Source organism: Xenopus laevis, chromosome 5L, assembly GCF_017654675.1.
Source record: "Xenopus laevis strain J_2021 chromosome 5L, Xenopus_laevis_v10.1, whole genome shotgun sequence".
Lineage (NCBI taxonomy): Eukaryota > Metazoa > Chordata > Amphibia > Anura > Pipidae > Xenopus > Xenopus laevis.
The window spans coordinates 41,019,556-41,037,109 of record NC_054379.1 but is presented as its reverse complement, the minus strand read 5'-3'; the positions used below and the strand labels follow the sequence as shown (position 1 = coordinate 41,037,109).

General features: G+C 38.2%; 1 protein-coding gene across 4 annotated transcripts in view; it reads right to left on the bottom strand.

The window, feature by feature from the left end:
* Positions 1–222: 222 nt before the first annotated feature.
* The window catches only part of LOC108716640 (sodium/calcium exchanger 1), a 197,329-nt gene continuing 179,997 nt past the window's right edge, over positions 223–17,554 (bottom strand). For all 4 annotated transcript variants that reach the window (XM_018262916.2, XM_018262921.2, XM_018262922.2 and 1 more), the window contains 2 exons: positions 10,966–11,241; positions 223–2,019 (listed from right to left, as the gene is read on the bottom strand). In XM_018262916.2, coding sequence (XP_018118405.1) covers positions 1,643–2,019; positions 10,966–11,241 — 653 coding nt within the window. In that variant the 3' untranslated portion in view covers positions 223–1,642. The remainder of the gene's footprint in view (positions 2,020–10,965; positions 11,242–17,554) is intronic.

The window sequence follows — 17,554 nt, the reverse complement described above, 5'->3', positions numbered from 1 at the left end:
AGCTAGGGGTGCATAATATATAGAGAGATATATAGTAAATAAACTACCCCCTATTGCAAGTTCCATGACCATATAAAAACACGAGTCCAAAGGCCAAGACATGTAACTCCAAGGTGACTTCTAATATCTTCATATTTGCAACAGGGGGTACTTTATTATAATACACAAGTTTCGGTGAGTCATGTGACAGACATGACATCACTAAGCTCTGATTATAACTGATAGTCACCGTTTATAAGGATATCATTTAATTTAAAAGATATTCATGGCTCTTGTGTATTATATATTTATATGCACCTGAGAGCATTCTGCTAAGGATCACTGTTACAGATCAGTGATCCTGCTGAGCGTTTCAGAGCTGCCTACCTTATAAATACCATTTATGTGCGCATGTATAGAAAAAATATGCCTTGGTACACCAAGCTGAAAGTGTGAGCGCTCCATGATGGCTGCACTATTGCATTTTTTTGGAGAAGATGGCTGAAACATCACACAAACGCCCAATCTTCTCTTTCAGGGCTACTCTTTCTAGGAGGGGTCCTTAAGGACAGATTTATCAAAATGTGAAATAGTCGGGAAAAAAATGCGGACGAGGAGAAAAAACGCAGACAAAACTTGTGCAAATTTTTTTCTCGATTGCTAGCTGATTTAAGAAAAAAATTCCCCGTGCATGTTTTATCGTGGAACAAAAAGTCTTATGCAAGTAAGAATCTAATTGTCCCATTCATTTTCAATGAAGCTGAAAATCTCGAATGTTTTAATAAACTGGGGAAATAAACAAATAAAGTTCTCAGAGAGCATTCCCATTGACTTTTATACAACCTCGCCAGCTTTTACTTGCCACGTTTTTTCTGGCGACTTTTCTTGGTTTTATTCTTTAATAAATGGAGACTATTTGAGGTTGAAAGAATACTCTCTAGCATATGTTTTTTTTTCTCTGCGTTTTTTTTCGAATCCTGAAAAAAAAACCCAACTCGATTTTTGATAAATCAGCTCCTTAATGTGTGACCGCATCTCCCCATAGACAGCAACATGTAAAAAGGCAAAACAAAACCTTCAAAACCCTCTAACAACAAAAAAGAAATATTTGGGGGGTATTATAACATATGACTAATGCAACATCTCCTGTTTGTGGGTACATGCCTTTTGTTCAGCAGGAGGATAGTTTCTTTTCAGTAATTATTCCCCCTTTAATTCTCATGATTGGAACTTGTACTAGAGAAGAATTTGGACATGGTCTGTAACCATCTAGGAAACTCATGTAAGTGTTTATCTCCAGGCTCTCTCCCCTCCCCTCCCCAAGAACCAAAAAAAATAGTTACTAGTAATTCCGGCATCTTTACATTTTAACAAAAAAAGGCCCATTTAGCATTCAGATTAGTCATTTCAAAAATAAAAGTAGTCAACCATTTATAGTACACTGTAGGTACAGTTGCAAAGATGTCCCTGCATCCATGCCTTGTTCAACATGATGCCCTTGGGTAAGAAACCTTAATTTCTTGCTCCTACCCATTAAAAGGAATGCTCCTACAGTTGCATTCCATCAGCAGGTAAGTGAAAATGGCAAAGTCTTTAATTCCTCAGTTCATTATACATATATTTATAATATATATATATATATTTACTATGTTAGAGTGTTTGTTTAGAAGCCCTTTATGTGGCAGTAGGCTTCCAGAGATGAGAATAAAATGTACAAGAGCCATAGAAGTGTAAAGAGGGCTGTTGTAAGAAGCTTAGCAGTCCGTGGCCCACCCAGTTCCCCGCCGATTTCTGGTCGTCGTCTGTAGAGCAGGACGCCAACGTTTATGAAAGCAAATATGGTGAAAAGGGTGACGGAAAAAGCGAGGGTGCCGGGTTGGACTCTGAACACGTCTCCGTTGGCAGCATGGTAAATGGCAGCTATGGACCAAGCAACACCAATCCCCAGGAAAACATTCACTGCGTTGCTACCCGTGACATTACCTATGGAGGCATCGGCATACTGATCTTGGGTTGCTGCAACTTTACTGGCAAAAGTATCTGTTGGGAAAAAGAAGAGAATTCATAGCTTTATTAATCATCTTGAAATTTGTAAGACATTTTTCAATTTCCTATGTTTCATATTTTCTCCGGGAACATTCAATCTACAGTAAACAAATACGGGCAAAAACTACACTGTGCCTGACCTTTATCTGATCATTGCCAAGGTGTCTATTGAACGGTGCAAGACTCAAGCTGGTCATTCATGGGGTCCTTTCCCAACTGATCTGCATAGACCTCTATTAATAAGACCTCTATTAATCCAATCTTTGGCCCCAAGGACAAACGACATTAGCTCAATTTGGCCTACTACCTGGATGGCCAAAGTTGGCGATGATCCACTTGTTTGGTCACCAAACAAGCAAATCTTAATTCTCTGCCTGCATTTTTATGGTATAGACTTAGGAGTTTATTTACTAAAACGTAAATTTATCTCATAAATTATTTACTAAAACTCAAATTTATCTCATATTTTTATTAAACTGAGCTCGACCAAAATCCCATCCACGATGTAATCTTATTTATCAATAAAATAACTCGAAAAAGTCAGGTCAGGAAAAAACCTCAAATCATACAAATATTTTGGATTTGATGCCTGAATCGCTCTATTTCTCTTGGGTTATCACCTGAAAACCATACATTTTTCAGACAAAATATATATATAAAAAAAAATATATATATATATATATATATATATATATAAATATATATATAAAAGAGTTCCTGTTTATGAGCATACAAATATATATTTTCTTGCTGGAAAGTCCACAGGATTTTTTCTAATAACATTTTCTTTTGAAATTAAAACTTGTGTTGTGTGACAGAGTGTGCTCGCTATTGAAGGGGTGGTTCGCCTTTAAGTTAACTTTTACTTTGTTATATAATGGCCAATTTTAAGCAACTTTTCAATTGGCTGTCTTTAATTTTTTTCATAGCTTTTTAATTATTTGCCATCTTCTTCTGACTCCAGGTTTCAAATGGGGGTTACTAAAAACAAAATGCTCTGTAAGGGTAGAAATGTTTCTAAATCAGACTAAAAGTTAATGTAAAAGAGAACAAACCATTTAATGCTGTACAACATGAACAAGAAGAGGACAACTGATTGGTGGCAGGAGAGATTCCATCAATATTGCAACCACTCCCAATGACTATAGCGGTATGTATAAAATGAATTAAATTTTCTCACGGCCCATCAACACTTGTTTTACTGTCTGTATCTGCTGTACAGTAGCCTCCAATAGAGGTATGGGATCCGTTATCCAGAAACCTGTTATCCAGAAAGCTCTGAAATACGGGTTGTCTCCCATAGACTCCATTATAATCACATAATCCAGATTTTAAAAAAGAATTTCCTTTTTCTCTGTAATAATAAAACAGTACCTTGTACTTGATCCAAACTAAGATATAATTTATCCTTATTGGAAGCAAACCCAGCCTGTTGGATTTATTTAATGTTTACATGATTTTCTAGTAGACTGAGGCCTGGATTTATGGCGAGGCCACATAGGCCTGGGCCTAGGGTGGCACATATTTCGAGGGGCATGCCGCCCAGCCGCTCTATGGGGAGTACTGGGGATGCGCTACTCCCCAGTGCTCCGGCACTTACACGCCAGCGATCTTGCGCCTGTGTAAGGTAGTGCGGGTTGGCGCTAGGCCCCCGCTGCCTACAGCCCCAGCCCAGCAATCGGTGCTGAGTAGACGTAAGGTATGAAGATCCAAATTACAGAAAGAGCCATTATCTGGAAATTCTGGATAACAGGTCCTATACCTGTACCAGGATTTAATCCAATGACTATAGAGTATGAATCTATTTCTCTCTTTGGATCAATATGGCATACAAAATAGCAGTTATTTGTGCTTCATGTTTACACATATTATATATTGGTATTAAGGTATCTGTGTCAGATATTGATTACACTCGCACCCACTAGCTCTCACATGACATTATGGCTCAGGCATACTGGCAGTTTCTGTATTATACAGGGAGCTGTCAGTACAGGTTGAAAACATCTACATTGTTTGAGCACCTTGAAGCAGTTTATTGCTATGCCCAGGATTTCTGCTGATGGCTTGCTACATGCTAATACGTCCTCTGAAAGAACCAGAATGTTATATATATGGTGGGGTCACATTGCAGTTGCTGGTATTGTCCGTTCTCCAATAGTCAGTTTATGGTGTATTTATATACTATTGAAATACAACATTTTTAAAGAATCTAAACATGCATTTATTTTAAAGGTATTGGTGTTTGCAAAGCTCATTTACAATTATAGGTATGGGACCTGTTATTTGAAATGTTTGGGACCTGAGAACTTTCTGTAATTTGAATCACCAGACCTTAAAGGGCAAGTCAACCTCAAAATACAAATCTACCCGATAAAAGAAAACAACAGCAACGTTGCAATATACATTTATTACAAGTGTTCTATGGTTTTTAAGTTATTTGTATATGTATTGCTATTGAAAGCAGTGTTTGTCCATCCCTTTCTATTCTCTGCACTGGTGGCTAAGACTGTTGATACAATGTAAGACAAGGCAGCTGATTAACAGACCTGTCTGTGCTGGGGAATAAAGACTAGCAAATGCAAATGCTACTTTCAATATCAATTGTTTTTACAATAGCACTGAAAACTGTTAATGAATGTATATTGGAAAGTTGCTTAGAATTATATTTTCTTTTATTAGGAATTTTTTTAATTTGAGGTTGACTTACCCTTTACATCTACTAAAAATCATTCAAATATTAATTAATATTATATAATAAAAGTACTTTTATTATACAGATTTTTGTGTCTGGGTGACAAGTCCACTTTAAGTAGAGTTTTTTTTATTAATAAATAAGCTAAAACCAGGCATGGGAGTTTGGCTCTGTTTTTTTTAAAAAAAATATGAGATAAATAATAAACAAAAATCATTGGGCAAGAGTTCAAAAATTATTAGCTATGATGCTTTTCAGCATTCATGCCTGTTTTTGAAATTATAGTTCTAATATCTCACTGCTTCCTTCAACATTATACCCTGTCTATAAAAAATAATGAGCACATTGGGGTTTCCTGGGGGACAGCAGCATATGTTCTCTGTTTCTGGCTCTAAAGTGTCACAGCATTGTTTGTTATGGCATTGTATGCACGCTGGCATCAGTCCTACAGCCGAAAATACAGATGTCCAGCTGACTGGTATTTCCTGGTTATATAAGTTGGATCACTCGTGCCGCTGGCACATTCACATTATACTGGACCTCACAGTCTGGCTGGTTTATATGAAAAGAGTTTTATAATGTGTTAAAATCATTTTCTCAAGGTTTGTTTATCAAGCAGCATTAGGCAGGCACAGCTAATGCCCGATTCACGGAACATTTTATTCTTTAATCATAGAACTGATACTTTGGGGAAGAATTAACCCTACAGTGGAGTGACTTAGTCATGTTCAGATGCTGGAATGAAACATTATGGTAATTATTTTTCTAAATGGAATTACAGGTATGGGACCTGTTCTGTAATTTGGATCTTCCCATCTTAGGTCTACTAGAAAATCATGAAAATATTAAATAAACCCAACAGGCTGGTTTTGCTTCCAATAAGGATTCATTATATCTCAGTTTGGATCAAGTACAAGGTAAGGTTTTATTATTACAGAGAGAAAAGGAAATAATCTATAAGAATTTATATTATTTTGATAAAATGGAGCTTATGGGAGACGGCCTTTCCATAATTCTGAGCTTTTTGCATAACGCATTTTACTAATCCAAAAACGAGCATTTGATGAAGCCATCAAGACAGCAAATACTATCAAAGCTGATAAATATGTGTATTGGCTGATAGTTAGACATGATGCTGCTATAGTATATGAGAGTGATGCGGCAAGGTCAAGGGGTAAATACAATTAATATGTAAATTCTGTAGTGGATAGAGCTGATGTATGATTAAACACTACAGACACTACAAGTGGTGGGATTAAAAAGCCTATATATATTGACATATAAAAGGTGGAGGTCAAAGGTTTTGAAAACTCATTTATTTAAACAAAAGATACTAAATCAATATGCAGATTGCAGGGAATTGCTTATGTTAAGTATACAAGAGCTGAAAAAGCTCATATACAATATCATAGACACATATGCTATATCCCCAACCCATCCCTGTGTCGTGTACTGGCGTGATCTTTACGAATGGTTGAACAATCCATCTATGCTCAGTTCAAAGAGGGTTGCTTTAAAATTCTGCCATTAATACAACATAGTCTTTTCTTTGCTATATGCACCATTTTGCTATGTTGATATTTAGCTAATGACAGGAGGAGACTACAAATGTGAGCACAATTTTTCCTGCTATGCTGACACTCTAATCATAATTCTGAAGTTCTCATGTGACGGCACATATAACTGACTGACCTCCATTTTGCAGTTCTAATTTCGTATATATAGCCATTTTATACAGTATATAAGCAATCCTATATTGGGGCCTTGAAAGGCGAAAACATTAGCAGAAAGGAGAAAGAACAAATATGGAGTGTTAGTAGAGAACGGAAATGAGAGAAAAGGGTTGGTGAGGATAAAAGAGACTGAAAGAGAGAGACAAGCAACAGAAAGAGCTAGAAAGAAGGTTAGAAAAAGAGGGAGTGAATGGCGGTAGAGGAGGCCAGCTATAATTCCTCTCAGTTCCAAAATATTCATTATATAGACCAATACTGATGGTGGCATTACAATACTTACTTTTCTCTCAAAAGGGAACACAATAGGACTGTGTAAAGACTCTGTAGCTCCTACATGCAGGGTTAGACTGGGGGGCCCAGGGCCCATCCGGACTGCTGTCCAGGGCCCCCCTCCAGCCCCCCTACTCCGACGTGCCTCTCGGCGCACACACATGAAGGCGCTAATGCGTGAACGGCACCACACACATGCACTTACGGCGTTATTGCATTGTGCACCATATTTCTAATGTTTGATACCTTGTACCTGATTCCAAATAAGATATATTTAATCCTTATTGGAGGCTTAACAATCCTATTGGGTTTATGTAGGGGCAGATTTACATAGGGTCGAATATCGAGGGTTAATTAACCCTCGATATTCGACTGCCGAATGTAAATCCTTCGACTTCGAATATCGAAGTCGAAGGATTTACCGCAATTCCTACGATCGAAGGAAAAATCATTCGATCGAACGATTAAATCCTTAGAATCGAACGATTCGAAGGATTTTCCTTCGATCAGAAAATTGTTAGGAAGCCTATGGGGACCTTAACATTGGCCTTAGGTGGCGAAGTAGCGGGTCGAAGTATTTTTTAAAGAGACAGTACTTCGACTATCGAATGGTCGAACGATTTTTAGTTCGAATCGTTCGATTCAAAGTCGTAGTCGAAGGTCAAAGTAGCTCATTCGATGGTCGAAGTACCCAAAAAAAACATTCGGAATTCAAAGTTTTTTTTCTTCTATTCCTTCAATCGAACTAAGTAAATGGGCCCCTTGATGTCTACATGATTTTCTACTCGACTTAAGGTATGGATATCCAAATTATGGAAAGATTGGTTATCTGGAAAACCCCAGGTCCTGCCCATTCTGGATAACAGGTCCCATACCTGTACAGGAGAATATCTTTGGCTTCTAATTATCATATGCACTAGAGAACCCCCTGTTATTTCCATGAATAGGCACATATATATATATATATATATATATATATATATATATATATATATATATATATTCTGACTATGCAGCTGTCCCATATGATTCATGTGCATGGTTTTACCGAATAAATAACAGCTTTAGATTGTATCCTGAGTTTACCGCGACTATGCCACACAGAGCGAATACATTCCTGCAAATGTTCATTTGTGAGCGTTTCCACATAAAACCCCTTCGAGAATGTGACATTTATACCTGCTGTGATTATAATTTGCAGAAGCCCTGGAAAGAATGATGCTGTTCTCCTTGGCACAGGGAAGCACAAATGTCTTTATTGCACACTCCGTAATACTTCTCCTGAGCGAGCGCACGGCCCGTTCATATTTCTGATGACTTTTTATAGCCTCACATCATTAAGCATTTAGATTAAAATGGTGGAAATGTGCAGCACTAGAAACAGCGGATTAAGTGAAAAGCTCAAATTCGGACTATTTAATTACTACATGAATATCCAACAGTAAATGCATCACTGAGCTGCATTAAGGAGACACAACTTTTCCTTAGTCCTATGATTTAAATGTTATATTCTTTAGACAAATGTCAGATGTAAAGCCCTGCCCTGATAGCATTTCCCATTCAAATAAAAAAGGGACTTCCAGAACCCAGGCTAAACATTACTTTGAGTGACTTTAACCTTAAAGGGACAGTATATACCCCTTTTCAACATGAGTTGGATGAATATGGCTTGTGCTGAACCTACTTTTTGCCTGTTGTTTTAATTAAGGAATATCTATGGTTCCTGTTATTTCTGGCACTAAACAAGAATATGAAGTCAGTTTCCCTTTAGCACTTCCATGTCAATGTAGCAGAGAGTCAGTTCTAAATCTCTGTTAGATTCTGCTACATTGTTTTGTGAGTCAGAACCAGTGGTGCAGAAACTCTAGACAGCCAGATAGATATTGCTTTTACATTTTGTTTGCCTTCCTCTGGATCAACTGGCAGTTAGGCAGGTTAAAAAAAAGTTAAAAGGTTGAACTTGATGGACGTGTGTATTTTTTCAACCTTACTTACTATGTTACCATTTACAAGTATATTTAAAACCATCGAAAAGTTTTTTTTATGAATTCCTTTCACAATGCAAAAGCAGTTTCTGGGTGCAAATTTTGTGTATTAAGTGTAAAATACAGAGCTTAGCACCACGCTCCCTGTATCTAATGTACATAAGCTCATATTGTGTCCACAGTGACTCCTGATTCTGCTTACGGAATAATGTTAATAATAATTACCCATAGGTGGCCCCTTACATGGCATGCGGGAATTACACCCACCTACATCCAATTTACAGGCAGATGCAAGTCACTGGGGATCATTTATAAACACTGAACAAATCTGTAAACCATGGCAACCAATCAGACGTTTACCTTTATTGTTTTACCTTCAGCTTGATTGAAAAAAAAATCACTGATTGTTGATGGGTTACTGCAGGTGTAACTTTGCCCAGTGTTCATAAGGGCTCTTACTCACTGGCGTTCTGACCTGCGCTCCCCTGCGTTCCATTTTTTGGCGTTCAGCCGCAGGGGAGCGCAGGAATAGACGCATGTCATTATTTCAAATGGGGCTGTACTCACTCAGGCGCGTGTAGGCGCCGAACGCAGGAAAAATGCAGCATGTTGCGTCTCAACCTGCGTTCGGCGCCTACATGCGCCTGTGTGAGTACAGCCCCATTTGAAATAATGACATGCGTCTATTCCTGCGCTCCCCTGCGGCTGAACGCCAAAAAACGGAACGCAGTGGAGCGCAGGTCAGAACGCCAGTGAGTAAGAGCCCTAAATGAGCTCCTTTGTGACTTCAGTATAGGGAGCAGAGATCTGCACCTGATGCAATTGCAGGTATGGGATCCATTATCCAGAAAGCTCCAAATTACGGTGAAGGTCATCCACCATAGGGGCAAATTTACTAAAGGGCGAAGTGACTAACGATGGCATAACTTTTGTAGCTGCAAAAGAGCATAAATATTTTTTGGGGTAACTAGCTCCCCCCTACATTTCCTAACATATGGCACATAAACTGTATAGTGGGCTCATGTGTAGGGCAATATAACAAATCTATTTTATTTTAAGGTTCCCTGGGCTTGTCTAGTGTAATGTATTTGCTGCAACATATACGTCCATTCAACTTTAACTTCCCAATGTATGCAAATTAGGCAACACTAGCGCAACTTCGCTTTGCTTGGCACAGTAACGCTAGCGTAACTTCACCAGGGTTCGGCGCCCTGGACGCAACTTCGGATTTTAGTGAATTAGCGTTGTCCTGGCAAATCTACGCCTGGCGAAGTGTTGCGCTGTGAACGAAGCTGTCGCTGGTGAATTTTTGGAGGTTAGTAAATTTGTCCCATATACTCCGTCTACTCAAAAACTCAACTCAAATTTTAAAAAACGGTTCCCCTTTTCACTGTAATAATAAAGCAATGTGTTGTACCCCAACTAAGATATAATCAATGCTTATTTGAGGCAAAACAATCCTATTGGGTTTAATTCATATTTAAATGATTTTTTTTAGCAGACTTAAGGAATGAAGATCCAAATTATAGAAAGGTCCCTTATCTGGAAAACTCCAGGTCCCAAGCATTTTGTATAACAGGTCCCATACCTGTACAAGCACCTATGTGAAAAAATGTAGCATTGTGGGCAAACATAGCCATTTGCGCCTGTTTTTTTGACCACTATACAGTTTTACAATGGTGTGTCATTAATAAATAAGTAGTTTATAGAATATTATGCAAGAGATATAATAGCATGAAAAGAAACATAACACGCATTAGCAGCATTGTCCGTGTTTTATATGAAATTTCCTAATCAGAGATCCAGTGAAATGGCTATTCAGACATAAAGCTATAGCTATTTGCTTATCCCAGTGATGCTTCACTAACTCAACAACACTAAAAGGAAATCCAACAAAGAACCTGGTACTATATTTATCTACTGCTGCGTAAAAACCTATTTTATTCAAGATCAAGCAAGTGACTCTTTTAGCCCTGAAGCTGAATGACTTTATTGGTGGAATTGGACCATCTGTGAATGTCACTTTGGATTTGCCTGTGTGTGGGAACCTTAACCTGCTGTTGTGCAGCTCTGAGGATGGTGCCTTTTAAAGATTAACAGAAATACATGGGACAAATGATCTTCTCTCCCAGCTAACAATGTGTAATATTAAGATTTAATGTCATTACACAGATTCATCATACAGTGTTATGTAGGACAGAAGGAGGATTAGTATGAGTCTGGGCTGGCTGGATCATATCCGAGATTCATAGTAACGTACCTGGTACTGAGGTTCCTAGAGCCACAAACACAACTGCTGTAACGGAATCTTTCAGCCCAATAGTACAGCCAAAGTGAGAAGCTAAATCCCCAATAAAGGCTGTGAGGAGGCCGATCATTGAAATGGACACAATAAAGCAGGCCCAGCCGTTCCAGTATTCTGTTGGAGGTACAAAGGCGAAAAAAACCTTCCAGAAAACAGTCAGGAAGTGCATGACATAGTCAAAGCAGGACGGTAGTTTCTCTTCCCCGCACTCATCATCGTCATCATCTTCACCTGTGACACACAAGATATACAACATCAGTTAATATGGAGTAAACCTATTATACTTTTGCACAGTGCTCACTGAGCTGGAAATGAGTTAAAAAAAACTCAATCTCTTAACAGATCCCACCCATCATGGTACACTAGCAGAGAAGTTGTTCCCATGGTGCCTGTGAAGAGTTGGGTCTGTATTTTCAGGCTGCTGTAGCTGCGAATTCAACAAACTTTAGGGAGATTGACAAACTGCCACCCCTCACGAATAACGTGCTGCCAAACACAGGCAACACTGTACTCATGCTCAGAAACCAAGTGCAGAGACATGCAACAATTTAGGACAAGAGGAGGGCAATATAATGGTGGTTTGCACCCTGTATTTTGCATATTGCATGATGCTTTCCTAACTGTACATGATCCCCAGTATGATTTTAATTATGATTCAGATGACCTCTTGACTAATGAATGTCATGAGAATGGTATTGCATGAGTTGGGTAGGTCAGCAAAAGATAACCCAAAAAGGCTAAAAAAAAGAAGAGCATAAAAAATAGATACTAGTGATGCCAAGTTTCACCGTGAAAATGACGTCCATAGACTCTACATGTGAAAAAATATGCTGCGCGTCAAAACATTTTGACGCCCACAGACTTCAATGCATTTCACTTAATTTTCACCAGTTCGCAAATTTTTGGTGCAGTGAAACGAGTCCATCACTAATATTTTTTGTAATAAAGGTATTATATTTATTAGTAAAGGTCCATAATATATTAATAACTGATCTTTACAAAGTGATAATATAATGTAACACTTCTCCCCTTTTTTTCTACCTATTTTACCTTTCTACTCATTTTTACTCACATTTGTCTTTAGTGCTTATATAATGTGTATGCAGGGCACATAGACAAATACAAGAGGTCCTCTGCACTCAACTCATTACCAACACACTAAGGACATTGACACCGTTTGTACCTTAAGCTACTAAAAATGATTTGCCCTTTAAACAAAACAGGGATTGTTTGTCCATTTAGTGCAATATATTTAAGCTGGCCAACCACGTCAACGTCTGGTGCACTGGAAAACAACCCTTCCAGCTATAGTCAGGTGATCCCAGTGGTGGCCAATACAAGGGCAACCTTGTTTGGGGGTAAAACTTTGCAGGTAAAACAATGAAGCAATAGAATTCTTAATGAATCAGATGAAAGTTGAGTGTAGGACTGGACAAATGATGTAGTTGGTCAGCTTAAATACTGTATATTGCAATATATGGACAAACAGTCCCTGTTTTGTTAGGGTAAGGCATATTTATGTAGCTTAAGGCACAAAATGTTCTTAATATATTGATAATGGGTTGAGTGCTGAGGACTCTTTTATTGGTCTGTGTGAGTTTAATGGTCACGGTCTCATTGCACCCCCACTAAATGATTTAAAAATGAGTGGTGAGCACAACTTTGCCTTGTTTGCAGTGAACATATGCCATTGGGGTGGTAAAGAGAATGTGGGCTGGTTTTACAAGTTACCTGGCAGAAAATCCTTATTCTTGAACCATGAAAAAAAACGTTCCACTTACTGTTATTGTGATGATCAACTACATTCATAATGTTGAAACACTGCCAAGCTATAAACTATCACATTGACAAATAAACCTTTCAAAAGCAATTCCTTTAAGGAATGATTAATTTGGATTGTGTTGAACTGAGTGGGAGGCTGTTTAAGGGCTTTGGGGGATAAACTGTCATAATCAGGATAGAGAGGCAGCTGGTAACATCTGCACTGGGAGCCACAATGAAGTTAATCACAAAGAGAAATGGAATATCATAAAATGAGCTCAGACTGGGTGACCTAAAAACAGATCTCAGCAGGCTGGGTGACATGCGAGACAAAGGGCCACCTCCCATTGCACCGGAACTCATTCTGGCTTTTGCTTTGATAACTGTACTATCATTCAAATCTGTAATTGAAAGAATCCACAGGAGACAAAGTAGAACTTCTGACATTTCCACAGCATCGGGTGTTGCCCTTCAGCAGAGTCTCCTCAAGTTTTGGGCCTTACTTAAAGGGATTCTGTCATGATTTTTATGGTGTAGTTTTTATTTCTAAATTACACTGTTTACACTGCATATAATTCACAATATAAAATGTAATGTGTCTCGGTGGGACCTGGATTCTTACTATTGAGTGCTGTTCTTATATCTACCAAGCAGCTGTTATCTTGTGTTAGGGAGCTATCTGGTTACTTTCCCATTTTTCTATTGTTAGGCTGCTGGGGGGGTTGATATCACTCCAACTTACAGTACAGCAGTAAAGAGTTTATCAGTGCACAAGTCACATGACCGGAGGCAGCTGGAAAACTGGCAATGGGGTATATTTATCAAAGAGTGAAGTTAATAGTGAAGTTCCGCCACTAGAGTGAAATTCCGCCACTTTCCATTAATTTCTATGGGATTTTTAAAGGCGTATTTATCAAAGGGTGAACTTTCACTTTCACCCATTGATAAATATGCCTTTCAAAATCCCATAGAAATGAATTGTGAGCTGCGGAATTTCACTCTAGTTGTGGACCTTCACTCTTTATAAATTTACCCCCATATGTCTAGCCCCATGTCAGATTTCAAAATTAAATATAAAACAATATGCTTGTTTTTTTGAGAAACTGATTTCAATGCAAAATTCTGCTGGAGCAGCACTATTAACTGATGCGTTTTGAAAAAAAAAACATGTTTTCCCATGACAGTATCCCTTTAAAGGGGAAGGAAACCTAGTCGGCGCAAACCGCCCACCCCCCTCCCGTTTGTGTCTTTCCGACTAGGTTTCCTTCCCCTTTAAGTCAAAGTTCAAAAGTCAAAGTTCTATCAGGAACAAAGGTCTTGCAACCAAACGGAGTGTAACAGAAGCACAACCTTTAGCCACACTTTATTGTATCAACCTTTATTAACATATACAATTTAATCTCAGCTGTAGCAAAGACTTTAACTAGGATATTAAAACATATACATACTTTTTTGGCTTTTTTCGTTAGGAAATAAGTATGGTTTCTGTTATTTGGACACTAAACAGGGCAAAAGTCACATTCTCATGAGCACAATCAAAAGAATTCAGCAGTCCGCTGGGAGACCTCTGAATAAAGAGTGCTCCTTATCTCACAGTCTAACAATGTCTTCAGCTTGGAGGGGGAGGGGTTTGTTTATACAGTGGGCTTTTCTCTGTGGACTGTTGCTTTGTTTTAACTGTATTTGTAAGAACCAGAAGCAGAATGTGACTTTGTTTTAATTTCAGATTTTGCCCTGTTTAGTGCAAGAAATAACAAAAAACATAGATACCGTATTTCCTAATTGAAACAACAGGAAAAAAAGTATTTTCTACAGAAGAATTATTAATTAGTCTAATGCTGAAAAAAGGGGATAATACTATCCCAATAGAATTATACAGCCCATTTACAAAGGACTAGCACAAGGCCACAAAATCAAGGTCCTCATGGGGGAATATAATATAGATAATAGAAAGGATGTATCCTTTCTATTGTGCATATTGGTAGAGGTGCCGACCCCTCCAACCAAACACCGGCCTACTATTCATTGGAGAAAATTGGGGAAAGAGGATAAAACTGCATATACTGGAATGTAATATAGGTCACTAACGGAAAAATTATTTGCAATGCAAATAAATGTTCACATCTGCCTTTGTGCAAATGTAACAAACATTTCGTGAACACTTTGCCCCTCACACGACAGTAGGATATCGATTGTAAATTTTATAGTTTTCGATAGAGCGCAATGTGTGTAATAAAACTTCTTAAATCTGCAAATTTAGCAAATTTGTTCTCTTTCTGAATTTTATTTCATTTCCTCCTTAGTGCCTTATGTGCTAATCAGTTGCAGCAAAGCCTTCAGCACCAAGCACAGAACTTCCAGGCCCTAAGGACCCCTGTATTTATTGGCTTTCATAGGCAGGCATAAAATAGCAAGCTCCCTACTGCTTAGCACCCCTTTGTATCTCCCAGAGTGGGAATGACCCAATTCCACCCACTTCTTAACCTTTCCGTATGCCGTGCTGGGGAACATAGCGGACTGCATACACGGAGGTGTAACGCATATTAGTTTGAAGCTTAGTGAAATGTGCACAAGTATGGTACCTTGTTCCAATTTCTTTGAACCTTGCCCTATTTTTGTAAATAAGCCCTTATAAACATTTGCTCACAAATTAAATATAAAATATGAAATAAAAGGGTTTAGAGCCTATGCAGAATTGGATCTATTTTAAATGTGCTATTTTTATTCTGGTTAAGCAGGATCAGTCTTATTTTGCACTGGTGCCTTCATTAACTCTGGCTAATTCCCTGCTGTATAGGACTTTACTTTTTTTTTTCCAAAGAAATTAATATTTCTCATGTACATGCATATCTTCCAGGAATAACACAGAGCACAAACTAACGTTCTGCCAAAATAAAACAATTCTACACATCAATGCATCTAATAAACTGTGGGGCTGCCCCCTCTAGGAGCGCCTAATGCAACGGCTGGCTGGGCTCAGCCTTAAGGCCAGTTAGGGTAAGATTTGGGAAGAATTTTGCTGCCCTAGACAGATTTACAAACTCACTTTACTGACTTTAACCTTAAATTTAAGGTTAATTAGGGGGTAAATTTAAAGCAAATATTTGCTAAATAACTGATCAAATGTTAGTGCTCAGAGTGCTACAGATGTTAACAATTATTTGCAATGCAGGGATGAAACATAACTTTGCAAACTGCGTGTTTAGGTCAGTAAATTAGGGGAATATGTATGCAGTATATATATATATATATATATATATATATATATATATATATATATATATATATATATATATATATATTAACATAAGTAGATATAATATGCTCCGTTTGAATGTGAAAAAGTTACATGGATATGGGGGGACACAGAGCTGGCAACCTTAGTCACTGGGAAACAAGTCTTTAGTAATAGTTATAAGTTCTCTGATATATAGGGTTGCTTATTAGCAATAACAAGTGAGCCACAGATGCAAATTAAATCCATTTGTAATGGTAAATAGTCTCTAGAGCATTTGCCCTCTTTAGAGTTTAGATGAAAACAAATGATCAAATGACTATGATAGAATAAACAAGGCTGTAATCTATATCATCTCTTTATACTGTGCATTAGAGGCTAGGTTCGCCAGATTACAGCCTCCGGATGTTCAGTTACTGTTCTGTGCACCCCAACACTCATTTCAGGAGATGCTTGTGCTTTTTTAGCAACGTGTAGGAACTTTATACTAGTGAGTTTGTGGATTATTTTGACTGTCCACTATTAATTATCTTGTGTGTCCCTGTGATCCATTTGTAGCCAGTGGCATAGTTTTCTAATATTTCCTAGACCTTGCTGTAACTGTGCATGTGAAGTCATGGTTTTTAGTACTGTAGTAGTACAAGCATTTGGACCCCCCTTGCATTATCCCCATTCTCCTTACAGTCCAGCTCCCTCACAGTGGCATCCCATCACCAGTCCTTTTGGTTGGCCCTGATTCAGTCGCAAACCCTGTCCCCAGCAGGTCTATCACTAAAGGCTCCCTCTAACTTTTTAGATAACTATCGCCCTTCCTACAGGTCCCCTCAATGTTGTCAAGTCTTCACAAACCTGTCAGAGCCCATTGGCTGTTGTACGGTTGGAGATAGGACCAAGGAGGAAGCTGTATCAGGAAAGAGTATCAAAAGGGTTAAAGGATAAGTAAACCTTTAAAATAAGTGAATGTAAAATTAACAAGGGGGCTATTCTAAGCACTTTTGTAATTTACATTCATTATTTATTTGGTTTTTATTCCGAGATATTAAGGGATACATGTACTATTAATATGAATTTTGTTACAACAGCACCACCTGCTGGTTGGTTTCTGACCAGTCTGACCAGCAAGTAGTCAAGGAAGTTGTCAGGAGAAAGAAAGAGGCTGCTCTGATGTTCTTCTGCTTAGGAAATATTTCAGAAATGTTTCTATTTGTCCCTAAGTAAAAGAACATCATAGCAGCCTCTTTCTTTCTCCTGACAACTTCCTTGACTACTTGGTGGTCAGACTGGTCTCATCAATTTTACATTCACTTATTTTAAAGGTTTACTTATCCTTTAAAGAAGGTTCGTAGACATATCCAGGCAAAAAGGTCAAGGCAGGCAGCAAGAATCATAGTCAGGAACAAAGCCGGAAGTCAGGAACAGATGAATCAAGCAGGAAAAGTAATTGGGAGCACCCAGGAACTTTGCGAAGAAAAATCTATTTTTGAGCATCGAACACAGGTCTGTGGCATCTCTTTATTTAATATTGATGTCATGCGCTGCTGCGTCACA